The sequence below is a fragment of the Bos mutus genome, chromosome 1 (assembly GCF_027580195.1).
Source record: "Bos mutus isolate GX-2022 chromosome 1, NWIPB_WYAK_1.1, whole genome shotgun sequence".
Lineage (NCBI taxonomy): Eukaryota > Metazoa > Chordata > Mammalia > Artiodactyla > Bovidae > Bos > Bos mutus.
In genome coordinates this window covers 57,745,585-57,765,362 of record NC_091617.1, presented here as the reverse complement: position 1 = coordinate 57,765,362, position 19,778 = coordinate 57,745,585, and the positions used below count along the sequence as shown (strand labels likewise).

The 19,778-nt window shown below is 40.8% G+C and overlaps 1 protein-coding gene across 2 annotated transcripts in view; it reads left to right on the top strand.

Moving 5' to 3' along the window:
* CCDC191 (coiled-coil domain containing 191) overlaps positions 1-19,778 on the top strand; it is a 103,954-nt gene that overhangs the window by 77,867 nt on the left and 6,309 nt on the right. The window contains exons 14-16 of one of the 2 annotated variants that reach the window (XM_014481650.2): positions 6,760-6,903; positions 11,431-11,583; positions 12,102-12,247. In XM_014481650.2, coding sequence (XP_014337136.2) covers positions 6,760-6,903; positions 11,431-11,583; positions 12,102-12,247 — 443 coding nt within the window. The remainder of the gene's footprint in view (positions 1-6,759; positions 6,904-11,430; positions 11,584-12,101; positions 12,248-19,778) is intronic. The other variant, XM_070369553.1, reaches the window with a different exon arrangement.

Below are 19,778 nucleotides of genomic sequence, written 5' to 3'. Positions count from 1 at the left end.
GCTGAGTAATAGTCCATTATGAGAATCAATAGTAAAATTTTTTATCCATTCATATGTCAATGGATACCTACTTTGTTTCCATTCCTTGGCTATTGTGAATAATGCTTCAATAAATATAGGAGTACACATATATCAGTGGAAGTGAGGAATAGATTTAAGGGACTAGATCTGATAGAGTGCCTGATGAACTATGGATGGAAGTTTGTGACATTGTACAGGAGACAGGAATCTAGACCATCCCCAAGAAAAAGAAATGCAAAAAAGCAAAATGGCTGTCTGAGGAGGCCTTACAAATAGCTGTGAAAAGACGGGAAGCGAAAAGCAAAGGAGAAAAGGAAAGATATACCCATTTGAATGCAGAGTTCCAAAGAATAGCAAGGAGAGATAAGAAAGCCGTCCTCAGCGATCAATGCAAAGAAATAGAGGAAAACAATAGAGTGAGAAAGACTAGAGATCTCTTCAAGAAAATTAGAGATACCAAGGGAACATTTCATGCAAAGATGGGCTCAATAAAGGACAGAAATGGTAGGGAACTAACACAAGCAAAAGATATTAAGAAGAGGTGGCAAGAATACACAGAAGAACTATACAGAAAAGATCTTCACAACCCAGATAATCACGATGGTGTGATCACTGACCTAGAGCCAGACATCCTGGAATGTGAAGTCAAGTGGGCCATAGGAAGCATCACTACGAACAAAGCTAGTGGAGGTGATGGAATTCCAGTTGAGCTATTTCAAATCCTGAAAGATGATGCTGTGAAAGTGCTGCACTCACTATGCCAGCAAATTTGGAAAACTCAGCAGTGGCAACAGGACTGGAAAAGGTCAGTTTTCATTCCAATCCCAAAGAAAGGCAATGCCAAAGAATGCTCAAACTACCGCACAATTGCACTCATCTCACACGCTAGTAAAGTAATGCTTAAAATTCTCCAAGCCAGGCTTCAGCAATACGTGAACCATGAACTTCCATATGTTCAAGCTGGTTTTAGAAAAGGCAGAGGAAGCAGAGATCAAGTTGCCAACATCCGCTGGATCATTGAAAAAGCAAGAGAGTTCCCGAAAAACATCTATTTCTGCTTTATTGACTATGCCAAAGCCCTTAACTGTGTGGATCATAATAAGCTGTGGAAAATTCTGAAAGAGATGGGAATACCAGACCACCTGACCTGCCTCTTGAGAAACCTGTATGCAGGTCAGGAAGCAACAGTTAGAACTGGACATGGAAGAACAGACTGGTTCCAAATAGGAAAAGGAGTACGTCAAAGCTGTATGCTGTCACCCTGCTTATTTAACTTATGTGCAGAGTACATCATGAGAAATGCTGGGCTGGAGGAAGCACAAGCTGGAATCAAAATTGCTGGGAGAAATATGAATAACCTCAGATATGCAGATGACACCACCCTTATGGCAGAAAGTGAAGAAGAACTAAAGAGCCTCTTGATGAAAGTGAAAGAGGAGAGTGAAAAAGTTGGCTTAAAGCTCAACATTCAGAAAACTAAGATCGTGGCATCTGGTCCCATCACTTCATGGCAGATAGATTTGGAAACAATGGCTGACTTTATTTTTGGGGGCTCCAAAATCACTGCAGATGGTGACTGCAGCCATGAAATTAAAAGACGCTTACTCCTTGGAAGGAAAGTTATGACCAACCTAGACAGCATATTAAAAAGGAGAAACATTACTTTGCCAACATAGGTCCATCTAGTCAAGGCTATGGTTTTTCCAGTGGTCATGTATGGATGTGAGAGTTGGACTTTAAAGAAAGCTGAGCACTGAAGAATTGATGCTTTTGAACTGTAGTGTTGGAGAAGACGCTTGAGAGTCCCTTGGACTGCGGGATCCAACCAGTCCATCCTAAAGGAGATCAGTCATGGGTGTTTATTGGAAGGACTGATGTTGTAGCTGAAACTCCAATACTTTGGCCACCTGATGTGAAGAGCTGACTCATCGGAAAAGACCCTGATGCTGGGAAAGATTGAGGGCAGGAGGAGAAGGGGATGACAGGATGAGATGGTTGGATGGCATCATCAACTCGATGGACATGGGTTTGGGTGGACTCCAGGAGTTGGTGATGGACAGGGAGGCCTGGCGTGCTGCAGTTCATGGGGTTGGTTGCAAAGAGTCGGACACGACTGAGCGACTGAACTGAACTGAACTGGCACATATATCTTTGAGATAGTGATTTTATTTCCTATTGGATATATACTCAGAAGTAAGATTGGTGGGTAATATGGTAGTTCATTTGTAATTTATTGAGGAACCTCCATACTGTTTTCCTTAGTGGCTGTACCAGTTTACATTCCTCCACAGTGTACAATGGTTCCCTTTTTCCACATCCTCATTAGCATTTGTTGTCCCTTGTCTTTTTGTTAATTGCCATCCTAACAAGTGTGAAGTGATAGTTTATTGTGGTTTTGATTTGTATACCCCTGATGATTAGTGATATTGAGCACTTTTTCACATACCTGTTGGCCACTTGTATGTGTCTTCTTTGGAAAATAGTCTGTTCGGGTCCTTTACCCATTTTTTCAAATGAGTTTTCTGTTATGTTTTTTTGCTTTTGAGTTATATGAGTTCCTTGTATATTTTGGATATTAACCCTTTACTGGGTATGTGGTTGCAAATATTTTCCCCCATTCCATAGGTTGTATTTTCATTGTGTTGTTGGTTTCCCTTCCTGTACAGAGCTTTTTAGTTTAATGTAGTCCTGCTTATTTATTTTGGCTTTTGTTGCCTTTGCTTTTGGTGTCAAATCCAAGATTTTGATTACTGATTCAGTCTCTTTACCAGTAATTAGTCTGTTCAGTTTTCTGATTCTTCATGATTCAGTCATAGTAGGTCTTTTATTTCTGACTTTGTCTTTTTTTCCCTTAGTCTAGCTAATGGTTTGGGGGGTTTTCTTTGTTTAAAAACAGTTCTTAGCATCTGTGATCTTTTAAATCATCTTTCTAGTCTCTATTTCATTTATTTCTGTTTTAATCTTTATTTCCTTCCTACTGCTAAGTTTGGGCTTAGCTTGTTCTTCTGGTTCCTTGAGGTGTATAGTCAGGTTGTTTATTTGAGATCTTTTTTCTTAACGTAAGACTTTAAACTTATGTAGCAGAACTGCTTTTGCTGCATCCCATAAGTTCAGGTCAGTGTTGTATTTCCATTTTCATTTTATCAGATTCTTTATTATTTAATTTTCCTTTTGATTTCTTTTATGACCCTTGGTTGCTCAGAATCATGTTGTTTAATCTCCACATATTTGTGAATTTTCCAGTTTTCCTCTTATATTGATTTCTAATTTTATAACTTTGAAGTTGGAAAATATGCTTGATATGACTTCAGTCTTTTAAAATTTATTAAGACTTGTTTTATGGCCTAACATATGATCCATCCTGAAGAATGTCCCATGTACACTTAACAAAATATGTATTCTGCTGCTAGTGGATAAAATGTTCTGTGTATGTCTATTAATTCCATCTGATCTAACTTGTTATTTAAGTCCAGTATGTCCTTGTTGATTTTGTGTTTGGATGATCTGTCCATTGTTGGAAGTGGCTTCTCAAAATCCACTACTATTATTGTATTTTTGCCTATTTCTCACTTCAAAATGTTAATATTTGCTTTATATATATTTAGGTGCTCCAATGTTGAGTGCATAAGTCATTTAAATTGTTACATCCTCTTGATTGACTTCTTTATCGTGATCTAATGTCTCTTGTAGTTTATAGGCTTAATGTCTATATTGTGTGGTATAAATATAGCTACCCCTGCTCTCCTTACAATCCAAACTACCTGTTTGCATAGAATATCTTTTCCATCCCATCACTTTCAGTCTATGTGTGTCCTTAAAGCTGGAATGAGCCTCTCATTGAAAACATATAGTCAGGTCTTATCTTTTTATCCATTCAACTAATCTGTGTTTTTTGAATAAGGATTTAATCTATGTACATTTAAAGTAATTATTAATAGGTGTTGGCTTGCTATTTTGCCATTTTAATTACTTTCTAGCTGTTTTGTAATTTCTGTTTTCCTTTCTTCCTCTCTTGAGTTCTTTTGATTATATGTATTGTGCTATGATTTATATTTTGTATATTTACTGTAAGTTTATGCTTTGTGGTTACCATAAGGCTTATATAAAACATTTTGTAGTCATAACAGTCTTTAAGCTGATGACTTTGAATGCATACAAAAACTGTATTTTTACACTTCTGCCACCCTATTTGTGTTACTGTCACAATTTATATCTTTTTATATTGTGTATCAAATTAGTTGTTTTTAATACTTTTGTCTTGTACTACAGTTTTAAGTGAGTCACCATTACAATATTGAGTATTCTGCATTTAACAATATATTTACCTTTATTAGTAAGTTTATACTTTAATATATTTTCATATTACTGATTAGAGAACACTGTTCCTGGGTAGAATATTCTTAATTGGCAGTTTTTTCTTTCAGGACTTGAATATAACATCCCACTTCTCTGGCCTGCAAGGTTTCTGCTGAAAAATCCACTGATAGTTTTGTACTATCAGTGTATAAGGAATGGCTTTGTATAAAGGTTACTTTTCTCTATTGTTTTTAAGATTCTTTGTCTTTAATTTTTGACAATTTAAAGTGTCTTTGTGTGTGTCTCTTTAAATTCATCTTATTTGATACTTTTTGGGCTTCCTGAACCTGGATATCTGTTTCTTTCTCAAGGTTAGGGAAGTTTTCAGCCAGTATTTCTCTGAATAAGCTTTGTTCTCTTTTCTCTTTCTGGAACTCCTGTAATATATATATTCTCCCTTTGATGATATCCCCTTAGTCCCTTAAGCTATTTTCACTTTTTCTCATTATTTTTTCTTTTTGTTTCTCTGATTGGATGTATTCCACTGTTCTGTCTGTAAGCTGGCTGAATCTTTTTTCCTTCAATTTTCCAGTCTGCTGTTGAACCCCTTTGTTGAGTTTTTCAGTTTGATTATTGTATTCTTCAGCTGTGATTTATGTTTGGTACTTTTTTATATTTTCTCTCTCTGTTGAAATTCTCATTTTGTGCATTGCTCTCCTGACATCAGTTAGCATCCTTATCACCATTATTTTGAAAACACTATTGGGTAAGTTGCACTTCCCTGATGGTTCAGACGGTAAAGCGTCTGCCTACAATGCAGGAGACCTGGGTTCAATCCCTGGGTTGGGAAGATCTCCTAGAGAAGGAAATGGCAACCCACTCCAGTATTCTTGCCTGGAAAATCCCATGGATGGAGGAGCCTGGTAGGCAACAGTCTATGGGGTTGCAAAGAGTTGGACACGACTGAGTGACTTCACTATTGGGTAAATCACTTTCTCCATTTCATTAAGATTGGTTTCTGGAAGTTTATCTTGCTCTTTTGTTTGGAACATAGTTCTCTTTTTCTTTATATTTCTTAACTCTCAGTGTTGGTTTCTGTACATTAAACAGTCACCTCTCCTAGTCTTGACAGAGTGGTCTCAAGAAGATGAACTCATCAGCCAGCCTGGCCCAGATTCCTTGTTGTCTCTCAAACCTTTGTGATTGTCACAGCCACTGTCTTTGTCTTCAGTAGCTCCACCTGTTTGAGTATGTGTCCAGACCTATCAGTGTCCCCAAAGAAAGGATCTCAGTCAGTACCTTGATGCACACTGATTAGAAGCTGTACCCTCAAGCAGCACCTGTGCTGAGAGTGTGTGTGTGTGTGTGTATATATATATGTAGTAAAGTATACATATATAGTGTATATATATAATGTATATAGTTAAGCCCCTTCCAGGGAGAAACTAGGAGATGTGTGTTTTTCCTGCTCCCTTTCACTGAGCCCAGGTGTATAGCTCTGGGGCTGGGTGGCCAAGGCAATGGGGCTGGAGTCCTTCTGTGCCTATTTAAAACCTGCTTGTTTGCCATAGTCCTATGGGACTTGTGATTCTAAGTTCCATTGGCTATCAAAGCCCAGAGGCCCATCCCTCTCAGGTGATAATCACTGAAGTTAGCGTCTAAAACGTGTATAAGCCAACATGTATATTAGCTCCCTTCAGAGAAATGCTAGCAATCTGGTTTTACCTTTGGAATGAGCCAGAGGGAGAAAGCAGAGGAAGTCCCTAAAGGCTCTCTCAGCCTTTAGGAAGGATCTCAGCCAGCTCCTAGATGCAAGCTAAATTAGAATCTGAACCCTCAAGCAGCAGCTTGTAAAATATGCAGTCACATTCCTTTCAGGCAAAGACTGGGTGATGGACTTTTTTGCCTGATTTCTCAGAACTGATCGTAGGAACATAGCCACAGTGAGTACCTCACATCCATTAACACCTGTTTCTTTGTTTGCTATAGTCTTGTGTGTCTCATGGACACAAGCCTTATTGGCTTTCAGAGCTAGGTATTTGGGGGGGCCCATCCCTTGCTTGAATGGTTATCTTTAAAATCGGGATGCTAGAAGTACAGTCCAAACCCTTCATTCCTCGTGGAGACACTAAGGAATCCCTATGGATTGGGATGGTTCAGTGCCATCTCTCCCAATTATATGGCACTGAGCCAGGGATGGAGTTTATGGTGAGACTGTGTCTCAGTCTTTCCTGTCAGTATTTTTGATGTATCAGTGTGGGTATTTTCTCATTTGCTTGATGTGGAAAAGTCACACAGCTAGTTTCTGGATTTCTTTCAGAGGGAACTGCTCCATGTGTAGCTATACATTCAATGCATCCAAGGGAGGAAGGAAGTTTAGTAGCCTCCTGTCTCACCATTTTGGTTCCTCCATGGCATTTTTACTTTTTTATTTTCTTCCAGAAAGAACTAGAGAAGCAGAAGAGAATTAAGAGGAACCAGCAGCTGGAAGCAATAGCCAAAGAACACTATGAAAGGGTATTGCTAAGAAAGAAAGGTCTGGAGCCTTGGAAGAGGCTAAAAATGCAAAGCATGCAAAACCTCCAGGTATAGTGTCACACTCTTACCCACCTCCCCCCCACCTAAATCAACAGGTGGGACTTTCAAATAAATACCCAATTAGGCCTTGGAGGTTGTCTGGAGATTTAAAAGTCAGAAAGATAAATGAATTGAGTGTGGATATTTATTTGTTTCAGATAACAGTTTGAATTTGGTCTTCCAAGGTAGGTAAAGACTTCTGTAACTGAATAGATTAGAAAAAACTAGAGTTCATTTTTTATTAGAGACCTCCAAAGCAGGATAGATAGAGGCCTCTCTCAATTTTAGCAGTGTGTGTAGCTAAAACAGCAGTGTATAGCTAGCTATGTAATAAAGGAAAAATCATTACCATAAGGTATACTAATCAGATTTCTACTGCAATAAAGCTGCCTAACATACAACCCTAAAATTCTGTGGCTTACAATCCAAGTATTCATTTCCTACTCACATGTTTGTGAGAAAGTTTAGGTTGAGTTCAGGTCTCTCCACAGCCTCTCTTACTAGCCTCACCTGTTTTTCAGGGGAAGCTTTCACCTGGCAAATGTCTTAGGTACAAAAGCCAAACCCAATTACGTAAATGCCTATGAAACCTGGGCTTGTATCATGTCCACTAACATTCCACTGGCCACGGGAAGTCATAGGGCCAAACTCAGGGTCACTGAGGGGAGAAAGGGGCGCTATCTACTCCATTGGGAGACAGGATGAAATCACAAGCAAGCTGTGGTGTTTAGTCCTATTATCAGGAACAGTAATTCATTCTACCATAAATCAAATACCACTGAAATTCAAATTTATCCAGTGCACAGAACAGAGCATTTAACTAAATAATCAAAAGCTCAAAATAGATAAAATGTTATCTGTAGAATTCTATTTCATAATAAGGTCAGTAATACATACTAGTTATGAGCACTGTTGTTTATACATTTGGCCAAGTGAATACTGAAAAGTAAGGCTAATATGTTGGTTGTGAAAACTAGGATTAAAGATGAACAATAATGCTCTACATCATAAGAATCCTTGAAGGTTATACCTCTGTGAATGTGACTCAGGTTACTCTCTTTCCTCCCCTAGCCAATCTGTTCACCCTTCATTCTCTTTGTTCTCTTCTATTTTCACACTTTCTTTCCTTTTTATCTTTTCTAAATGCCCTCCATACTGTTTTTCTATGTCCGTGATTTTTTGTCCTCTGCCTCTTAGTGTTCTGGAACTACTGAGTATCCCAAACCAGCTAAGGAGGCCAATTTATGGTGGTCAGGCCTGAGGGCACGAAGAGCCCTCCTATTGGAGGCTTTGCCCCATCAGTGCCCCAAAGTGAAAAGTCGCTCAGTCATGTCTGACTCTTTACGACCCCATGGGCTATACAGTCCATGAAATTCTCCAGGCCAGAATACTGGAGCAGGTAGCCTTTCCCTTCTCCAGAGGATTTTCCCAACTTGGGGATCGAACCCAGGTCTCCCACGTTGCAGGCGGATTCTTTCCAGCTGAGCCACATTATTTTCCCGATAATGATATGGGAGGGCCGATCCTTAATCTACTTAGTAAACAAGTGTGGAAATGAAATTTGAATGGAAGTTTGCTTCTTGTAATATACTACCACAAAGATCAGTCATATCAAATAGTTTGCTATCCATTTGTGTGCTCCTAGTTTTATCTGGCCACCTCATGTGAAGAGTTGACTCATTGGAAGGGACTCTGATGCTGGGAGGGATTGGGGGCAGGAGGAGAAGGGGACGACAGAGGATGAGATGGCTGGATGGCATCACTGACTCGATGGACGTGAGTCTCAGTGAACTCCGGGAGTTGGTGATGGACAGGGAGGCCTGGCGTGCTGTGATTCATGGGGTTGCAGAGTCAGACACGACTGAGCAACTGAACTGAAAGACACAAAAAGCAGACAGGGAGTATAATAACTCTTATATTCTTATCAGCTCTTCTTTTTGGGGCCCTGTTTTTGACTGAATAAAATCAAAGGTATAAAATATACAAAGAAAACAATCTATGGGTGAATAACCAAATTTTTAAAATATTTATTTGGCTGCACCAGGTTGTAGCTGCAGTACTGCGAGGGGTCTTCGCTGCCCGTGCAGGTCCTTGTTGTGGCAGGATCTTTAGTTGAGGCATGCGGAATCTAGTTCCCTGACCAGGGATGGAACCCATGCCTCTTGCATTGGGAGTTTGAAGTCAGCCACTGGACCACTAAGGAAGACCCCCAAATTAAGTTTTTAAAAATTTATTTATAAGAATGTAAAAAGAAACCAGAGTTTGAGTTCAAAATGACAGCATAGGCTTTAAATATAGAAAAACCTAATTAAAATAAAACCAGGAAAACACAGATATGAATCCAGCATTTCCAAACTTTCCTATTCATAAAACCATCTGGAAAGCTTGTAAAAATGCATGTTCCTGTTTCCACCCCCAGGTGTTCTCAGTAGCTCTGGGTTGTTGGCCAGGGCGGTGGGGGTGGCGTGTCAGGGGATCTGCATTTTTTAAAAGTAGTCCAGGACCTTCCCTGGTGACCCAGTGGTCACCACCTTCCAGTGCAAGGGACACGGGTTCAATCCCTAGTCAAGGAACTATGATCCTACGTGCCATGGCCAAAAACATTTTTTAAAAGAAAAAAAAAAGTAGCCCAGGAGATTCTGATCCAAGTAGTCTTAGCAGCACATTTTGAGAACCACCTCTCTAGTCTGTATTGAACAACAAGTGTGTTACCTATACTGTTTTAACAAATTACCACTAACAGTGTCTTAAAACACAAATTTTATTATCTTAAATTTCTGTTTAAGTCATAAGTCCAAAATCAGACTTCCTGGGCTGAAGTCAAAGTGTCAGTAGGGACAAGTTCCTCCTGGAGGTTCCGGGAGAGAATCTTGTCTCCTGGCTGTTTTCAGCTTCTACTGGCTGCCTGCATTTCATTGCCCATAGCCACTTCCTCGGTTCTCTCTTGATCCCTTACTTTGATGTCACATCTCATCATGTTCCTCCTGCCTTCCTCTTACAAGAACTCTTGTGATTACATTTAGAGCTCTACCACATAACCCAGGACCATCTCTCCATCTTAAGATCCTTCACTTAATCACATCTGCAAAATCCCTTTTACCTTGTAAGGTAACATATCTGCAGGTTCCAGGGATTAGCCTGTGGCCATCCTGAGAGCCACTGTTCAGCCTACCACATAGGATAATAGAATGTTAGAATACTAGTAATCCTCTCCCATCTCTTTCAACTTGTAAAGAAACTGAACCTCAGAAAGGAAAACTCGCTTGCTTAAGGTCACACAGCACATTGGTCACAAAGCTAGGAGGGAACTCAGCAACCCCTTCCTCCAAAAATCCTGCCCAGTTCAGGCATGTCTTCTGTGCTGGGTGGGAATCAGAGGGATACGTAGATACCAACCACCAGCTGAAAGTTAAAAAAAAAAAAAAGAAAAAAAAGTACCAGTGCTGGAGAACAGTAAGAGGAAGCAGTTGCTGCTTCACCCATCAGAGCTGACTTCCAGGAAAGGATAGAAAAAATTAAGAATGAAAGAGGGTCTAGTTAAACAGTTACTGGCTTCTTTATACTGCATTTTTGTGTTGTTTTCAGAAGAGTTATTTAGCATTTTCCCTACAACTCACATGTACCATATTCCATTTGTTCCAATAACCACTTTTAGAATTTTAAAGGCATCTTCTGACTATCTTTTTCTCCCTGGTTCTCTTGTGTTTTCCTCTAAGGGTGGGTAGGAGGCAGTGTGTTTCTGGCTCCTCTTGCCTTTTGGCTCCCAGGTGCCACAGAGACCTGGGAGTGTGTGTCACTGGCCAGTATGTGTGACTGCCAAGGGACTCATTCAGGTCAGTCACATTCACATTGCTCAGTGGTGAGACGAGGCTTAGAAAACATGCCCATTTTTCTGGAGAGGACTAAGAGAGAAAGGCTTTTTCCATTTCAAGAATGGAGCAGTTACTTTTTAAAATCTATAAAGTCAGAGTTGTATGTTTATTTTGATAGAATGATACTCTGAGCCTTTTAAGTTGGTAAGACATTAAATTTTACATCATGTTATTTTTCTATCAAATGATTCTGTGGTTTACTGATAATGTCTAAATTTCAATGCTGGTGACAGCTCGTTCTACAAAACAAATTGAAAGTATTGGCACTTCTTCAATTAGACAGTGATTAAGTACATAATAAAGAGAGGTTTGTTATGCAGTTGCTGCCCAAGCTCCTGGAGATCAAAACAGAGTGTTGCCAGCCACCCACTTCAAAACTCAATGCAAGTGACCTAATGGTTTTGGAGGTTGTTTATTCCATTTCCTTAATAACCAGCCTGTCATTGTGGTCTTCAGAGAGTCAGCATTGAACGGCTATGCATTCTGTGAATCTAAAATCCCCATATAACACAGTCAAAGTTTTTAGGACATAAATTAACATCCTTAAGAGAGTATAACTGCCTACGTGGGGTTTACAGCATCACTTGCCAAGGTGATGTGTATTTCCTTAAATGATTTAGGATATAAGAGATAATTTCCTTTTCTCATTTAAAACATTGTCCAGGTGGCCAAAGAGCATCACTCTTTGACCCTACAGAGGAAATGCCTGCTGACCTGGTTCCAGTGGAGTCAGGAAAGCCTGGCTAAGAAGATGGCCCAGGCTGATCAATTTTATTCACAAATATTGCTTAGGAGAGTTATCCGGAGCTGGCTACAGGTAAGGCCACAAGGAAGAGAGTTTTAAATGCATGTCTCTGTCCAACTCTATGCAAGAAAAGTAGGTGTACTCCAGATGTCAACAGTCATTGTGTTTTTTTTAAGAACAGTATAGAAGAGGCAATTCAATCCACTGCTTTGAAATGAATTTGAAAATGTCAAGTCAGTTTTTTGTTAGTATAAAACCTTAAGCACATTTCTTTTCACACAGAGAGTATCCATATAAACTGTAATGTGTCACTACATCAGCTTTTGTTTTTATACTAATCTGTTTCTTGTCCCATAATTGCTCAAGTGATTTTACTAGAAATCTGCCCCCTCGGTCTTAGAAGGGTTTCTGCCCCTCTGCTTCCAGTATTATCTCTTTAATCCACGACAGAGGATATGGCCTTGGCTGCCGTAGCCTCCTTATACCTCCAGGTATAAGGTTTGTTTTGATTCTTTCTCTTTTGTACTATTTGCTTGAATTTTTTGTCTGTGATATTATATGCCTCACTTTTCCCCCGTCTTCATCCCCAGCACCTGATTGATCTAGATGAAGAAGTAAGAAAACTGTGCATACATTTTCTTCAGAAGAAGATTTTCAGGGCCTGGCGTGACATGGTCAGGGAGGCCAGGGTCGATTCTCAGAACAAGCACCAGATCGCGGTGGAACACAGTGACAGGTGAGGTTTTCATCTCTGAAAATTCACTCACAATTTCACAATTGCCTGGGGCAGAGGCTAGAAGAGCTGACCACTCAGAGATGCCCAGCAGGGTGGGCAGCCCCAGCTCACCCCCTGACTCTGTGGGTGAAGACGAGAGTAACCCCCTGGAACTCCAGGGTCCCCCTCTTTAAAATGAAGAGGAGGAGGAAGATGATGCCTGCCTCCCATCTCACAGGATGGGTCAGAAAATAGTGTGAAATGTGAAATACATGCAAAGGCACAGAAGCAGAGGTACTGTGTTCTTTGTCATATAGTTTTATCTTTTGTTTTTACAAATATTCTTTATTGGGAAATATAACGCAAATATAGAAAAGTGCTTAACTCATACCAGCACAGCTGAATGAGCACTATAAAGGGGATGACATTGCTGTTGCCACCGCCACCACCCCTGAGGTTGAGGAGTAGGACACTGTTGACCCCAGAAGCCCCCACGGGCTCCTCCCTAGTCACAGGTCCCACTGTCTCCTCACAGAGGTAAACTACTCTCCTGACCTTTATGATAAATACTTCCTTGCACTTCTTTTATTTTTACCTCCTAAGTCTTCAAGACTTGGAGTTTTATATAAGTAGAATCATATGTCCTGTTAATATTTATAATACAGTGATGACTTATTTAATTCAGTGTCTTTGGGGAATAAACTATTCCATATAAGTACACCAGGACTTCCCTGTAACTCAGATGGTAAAGAATCTGCCTGCAGTGCAGGAGACCTGGGTTTGACCCCTGGGTCAGGAAGATCCCCTGGAGCAGGAAATGGCTACCCACCCCGGAATTCTTGCCTGGAGAATCCCATGGACAGAGGAGCCTAGTGGGTTACAGTCCATGGGGTCGCACGGCTGAGCGACTAACACTACTACTAAGTACATTATTTGTTTTCTAAGTCTTAAGCATTTTGGATAAAAATATTCTAAACTTCATTAGGTACTTCCCTTGGAAAGTAAGCAAATGATTTGTCCTTTATTGGTGATTTAATGTCATTTCTTACAGTTAATGTCGAGTTTCACCTTCAGGTTCTGAGGTGTGAAGACTGTTGTGAAGGTGTATGTCCCTTTTCTCTATCGATTCATTTTTGGTTGCTTTGCTTTCATTTGTGTGTATGTGGTGTGTGTGTATATTTTTTTTTTTTTTTTTAATGTGTTTCTATCGTGTTGCCAGTGGGGTGCCACCTCCAGCAAAACCTTGTTTAATTTATAAGTACTAAAATCTGTGGGCTGGGGAAACATAAGCAAGTTGATTCTAATTTTGTCTAAAATAAATAGGCAATGAATTAAGGTATTCAGAGGGCCTGCCTCTGAATAAATGCTCACATTTGAACCTCCCTGTTCCTCTTTTTATAAAATGAGGATAACTGCAGACCATCTTAGGGGATGTTGTGAGGACTAAACAAGGTAACAAAGGAGCTCAGTTACTGCAGTCATTGCACTGCTGACCCAAAATAATAGCTGGTTTTTTTTTTTTTTTTTTTTGTTAGTACATTATTATTAAATACCCTTTTTGTCCAAATCTGTGTTTTCTGTTTCTCAGCTGCCAAAAACAGACTGAGAGATTGACTGAGGCAGCTGCCTGATGCAACATGGGGGCAGTGAGAGGGCTTTTACACACGCCGTCTCACCTGATGAGTGTAGGCTTCTGAGGGGGTCGTGGTATGTCAGGAGTTGGATTTTCAGGTAAAGAAACTGAAGTTACACTTGGTCGGTGAATTGCCCAAATAACAGATGGTGGAGCCTGGACTCCAAATCAGGTTTGAGGATTTCTGACTCTAAATCATTCTCTTCTTGCTAAGTCAGTCTTCTTCCCCACTTTTCTAATTCAATCTCATTTGTAAACTAAAATACAGCAGTAAGATAGTGGTCCTACTCAGAGTGTAAGGTAACAAAATCAGTGCGTGAATCCACGCAGTCAACAAGAGTCTCAGCCAGCATCTACTCGGTGCAAAAGTACTGCAGGGACTTCATCTCTTCCTGCTCCACACCTTGTTCACGAGGTCCAGCCCCACTAGCCTCCCTCAGCATTCCCTGGACAAACACTCAACCTGCATCACAGCTCTTGCATGACCCAGAGCTCCTCACCAATCGGGTTTCCTCTCAAAAGCACGCCAACTGCCTGCATTCATTTCTGTCCAGTAACCTGCCCTATTTTCTTCACAGCACTGAAGACCCTGAAATTGTCATTTACTGTTTACATGTTTATCATCTGTCAGTCCCCATCACATCTTGCTTGCAGCTGTATCCTCAGCATGACAAAGCCTAGTACATGGTTGCATGATAGATTTTTGTACATGAATGGATGTTTTATTGCTGGAGTGACACTAACATTTAGTCACAGATCTTTTAAAAGGAACTTTTAACACTTACAAATTGATATTGAGTTCTTAATTTAACTTTATTTGAATGAAAGAATATTGTACAGAAAAGCTGTGGATGAAAAATCTCAGTACTGCTGAGAAAGATGATTCCTAATAAGACCATGAGGTTTAATTCTACATATCTGAATCACTTCTAGGTATATATAATTTGTAATTTGATAGATTTATAATGTTAACAAATCTGATATTTTATACATGGCAGGACTAAGAGATGTCTCCAGACGTGAGTTTCTCATTATCAGTAGTTTTTGTGTAGTTCTGCGTTTAGAGCTTGGCTATGCACTTGGCCAGTTCTTCTCAACTGAACTAGTACGTCTTATTTTTCTGGTATTGCCTTGATACTGTAGTTCTTAACCACTTTGGAATCAAAGGCCCCTGTGAGGCAGTAATGAAAGTCACAGGCCTGCTCTCTAAAAAATGCACATATGCACATTACATACAACTTCACACAAACTGTCAAGGAGTTTGTGAATGTTTGTCAAGGACCTCAGGTAACTGGATGTAGGAAGGTAGATACATGTAGACAGATACAGATGGGTAGGTAGGTAAGACTGTAATAAGCACAAAGTAAGTGAATGTGACCATATGCTTTAGGAGTTCAGAGGAAGGAAGACACATGTAGGCAGAAAATTCCCCCAAGAGGCAGAGTTGTTAGGATAGAACAGTAGTAGCTAAAATGCAGAAGTCAGAAAATGGGAGTGTTGCCAGAAAAAAGGTGTGAAAAGCAGGTGAGAGTGGGAGATAGGGTCAAGGTCTGGTAGTGGGGGTCATGGAGCTGAGTACAGGAAGCTATCAGAGTCGAAATGGATGCTAGATGGATGAAAGAAGAAATAAAATGAAGCACTCCACTCCTTGAAGCCATTTTTAACTGAACAGTAATACCTCCACCAAAAAAAAACAAAAAACAGCATTATCAGAAACATCAACTATCAGCCATAAAATTAATGGGGGCTGAAATGCATTCTAGGGGGCTTCATTAGAGGGTCAAGGAGCCAGAATAAGTCCCATCTATGCCACTACTTATGAAAATATAAACTTAGCTATTCTTGCCTCTGCCTTTACTCAAGACATGCCCTCTTCTAGGAAAGCCTTTTCTTTGCCTGATAAAAATTCAGTTCAGGATAGATCAAGATGGCAGAGTAGGAGGACATAGAGCTCACTTCTCCCCACAAGCACATCAAAAATATGTCTACACATGGAACAGTTCTCACAGAACACTAACAGAAACCATCAGAAGAACTCTGTACAACCAAAGTTCCAAAAAAGATCTCCACTTAACAGGACAGTACAGGAAAAAGGCACTGGGGTCAGGACCTGGGCCCCTGGGGGCAGATCTGAAAGGAAGAGAAGGTCCGTATGGGCAGACCCTTGCCTTGGGGAGTGAGTAGGCTGAGCTGTAGTCTAGGCATGCCAGTCCTGGGGTTCTGTGCAGAGGAGACAAGCCCCTTTGGCTGCTGAGAGAATCACTGGAACAAACAGAAGGGCTGGAGAAGCCTAACTCTATTCACAAGGAGTGCACGTGAGTTGACTTGCGAACAACCAGGGCAGAGAGAGCCTTGCATTTGTAGCTGCTGCCTTGCCAGACTCACTAATCCAAATGGGGTGAACACCCCTGTACTGCATGGGGGTCAACCAGGCCCAGGGAGGAGGCTCATCTAGAGACAGCCCAGGGGGATGTGATCCAAGTAGGGTGGTGGTGACCACTGTCAGAGCTCACTCCAGCGATGCCACAGGAGCACACGAGGGTCCCTCTCCCAGAGCACCCCAACTCCCACCCACTACACACCACACCTTAGCATTGGGTCTGGGGCAGACAGGTCCTGGGAGAAGGCTGCCACAGAAGCAGCCCAGATACCTCAATTCCTGCAGCCACAGTGCCCTGACCCTCAGCTCCAGCCGAGCAAATGCACCAGCCCCACCCACTCCACACTACAGCTTGCACTAGATCTGGGACAGACACAGTGGGGAAAGAGACCTTGGCCTGCATCTGAGTGAGGCCCAGGTCGCCTCCTTAGGTGGTGCATCAGGGCCCTGTAAGTGCATGAGCCCCGCTTACTCCAGCACTCCCCTCCTCTGGGGCAGGGCATGCAACTCAAGGGGAATGGAACCTGATCCTCAGGGCTTCTACTCCAGTGACTGGTAGCCTGACAGGCTAGTGACTGCACAGAGCAGAAAGTAAGTCCTGCCCCTGTACCGGATTTAGATCAAAACCACACCTCCATCAAGGTGACAATGGCTGGCACACCCTGAGGACAGACATGGCTGGCTTTCATATCAAAACCTGTTCTCTCACCAAAAACACTGGACACACAGTCTACACAGGGATCTCTCACATAGAAATACTCCTTCAAGACCACAATGGATAACTAAATACATGGAGACAGAAAATTTAAGTGAAAAGGAAGAGGAACTACTCCCAGTTAAAAGAGCAAGAGAAGTCCCCTAAAAGAACAAATAATAAAACAGAGCTCACCACTCTACCAGACCTTGAGTTCAGAAAGGTATTGATAGTAGTAAAAATGCTAACCAAATTAAGAAAGATTATCAGTATAAACACAGAACTATAACTAGGAACTAGAAACTAAAAAAAAAAAAAAAAAATTCAACCAGTCAAAGATAGATAATTCCGTTTACAAGATAAAAAGCAATCTGGAAGCAATGGATAGCAGAATAGGTTATCTCAAAGATAGAATAATGGAAATCACCCAATCATAATAGCAAACAGACAAATGAAAAAAAGATGAACAAAACATATGAGATCTATGGGGTAATATAAAATGTGCCAACCTACATTTAACAGGCATTTCAGAAAGTGAAAAGAGAAAGGGGTCAAAAATGTATTTGAAGAAATGATGGCTGAAAACTTCCCAAACCTAAAGAAGGAAAAAGATATTCAGGTACAGGAAGCACAAAAGGTCCCAAACGGAATAAACCCAAAGAGACCCACACCAAGACATATCATAATTAAAATGGCAGAGCTTAGGATTCTAAAGGCAGCAAGAGAAAAACAGTTATTTTAAAAAAAAAAAAAAAAACCATAAAGCTATCAGCTGATTTCTCTGCAGAAACTCTACAGGCCAGAAGAAACTGGCATGATACATTCAAAGTTTGGAAAGAGAAAGACCTGCAAACTAGGATACTCTGCCCAGCAAGATTAACATTTAGATAGAAGACAAGAGAAGAATTTCTCAGACAAGCAAACACTAAAAGAATTCAGCAATACCAAACCTAACCTAAAAGAAATGTTGAAAGGTCTTCTCGACATGGAAAGAAGAATTCACAGGAAAGGGAAATTCCCAATAGGAAGACCAAATATATAGTTAAGGATTGAAGATCACTTAAAGAAGCCAGGACCATCCCCAAGAAAAAGAAATGCAAAAAAGAAAAATGGCTGTCTGAGGAGGCCTTACAAATACCTGTGAAAAGACGGAAGTGAAAAGCAAAGGAGAAAAGGAAAGATATACCCATTTGAATGCAGAGTTCCAAAGAATAGCAAGGAGAGATAAAGCCTTCCTCAGTGATCACTGCAAAGAAATAGAGGAAAACAATAGAATGGGAAAGACTAGAGATCTCTTCAAGAAAATTAGAGATACCAAGGGAACATTTCATGAAAAGATGGGCACAATAAAGGACAGAAATGGTAGGGACCTAACAGAAGCAGAAGATATTAAGAAGAGGTGGCAAGAATACACTGAAGAACTGTACAAAAAAGATCTTCATGACCCAGATAATCACAATGGTGTGATCACTGACCTAGAGCCAGACATCCTGGAATGTGAAGTCAAGTGGGCCTTAGGAAGCATCACTACAAACAAAGCTAGTGGAGGTGATGGAATTCCAGTTGAGCTATTTCAAATCCTGAAAGATGATGCTGTGAAAGTGCTGCACTCAATATGCCAGCAAATTTGGAAAACTCAGCAGTGGCCACAGGACTGGAAAAGGTCAGTTTTCATTCCAATCCCAAAGAAAGGCAATGCCAAAGAATGCTCAAACTACCGCACAATTGCACTCATCTCACACACTAGTAAAGTAATGCTCAAAATTCTCCAAGCCAGGCTTCAGCAATACAAGAACCGTGAACTTCCTGATGTTCAAGCTGGTTTTAGAAAAGGCAGAGGAACTAGAGATCAACTGCCAATATCTGCTGGATCATCGAAAAAGCAAGAGAGTTACAGAAAAACATCTATTTCTGCTTTATTGACTATGTCAAAGCCTTTGACTATGTGGATCACAATAAACTGTGGAAAATTCTGAAAGAGATGGGAATACCAGACCACCTGACCTGCCTCTTGAGAAACCTGTATGCAGGTCAGGAAGCAACAGTTAGAACTGGACATGGAACAACAGACTGGTTCCAAGTAGGAAAAGTCGTACGTCAAGGCTGTATATTGTCACCCTGCTTATTTAACATATGCAGAGTACATCATGAGAAACACTGGGCTGGAGGAAGCACAAGCTGGAATCAAGATTGCCGGGAGAAATATGAATAACCTCAGATATGCAGATGACACCACCCTTATGGCAGAAAGTGAAGAACTAAAGAGCCTCTTGATGAAAGTGAAAGAGGAGAGTGAAAAAGTTGGCTTAAAGCTCAACATTCAGAAAACTAAGATCATGACATCCAGTCCCATCACTTCATGGCAAATAGATGGGGAAACAGTGGCTGACTTTATTTTTCTGGGCTCCAAAATCACTGCAGATGGTGATTGCAGCCATGAAATTAAAAGATGCTTACTCCTTGGAAGGAAAGTTATGACCAACCTAGACAGCATATTCAAAAGCAGAGACATTACTTTGCCTACAAAGGTCCGTCTAGTCAAGGCTATGGTTTTTCCAGTGGTCATGTATGGATGTGAGAGTTGGACTATAAAGAGAGCTGAGCTCCAGAGAATTGATGCTTTTGAACTGTGGTGTTGGAGAAGACTCTTGAGAGTCCCTTGGACTGTAAGGAGATACAACCAGTCCATCCTAAACGAGAGCAGTCCTGGGTGTTCACTGGAAGGACTGATGTTGAAGCTGAAACTCCAATACTTTGGCCACCTGATATGAAGAGCTGAATCATTGGAAAAGACCCTGATGCTGGGAAAGATTGAGGGCAGGAGGAGAAGGGGATGACAGAGGAT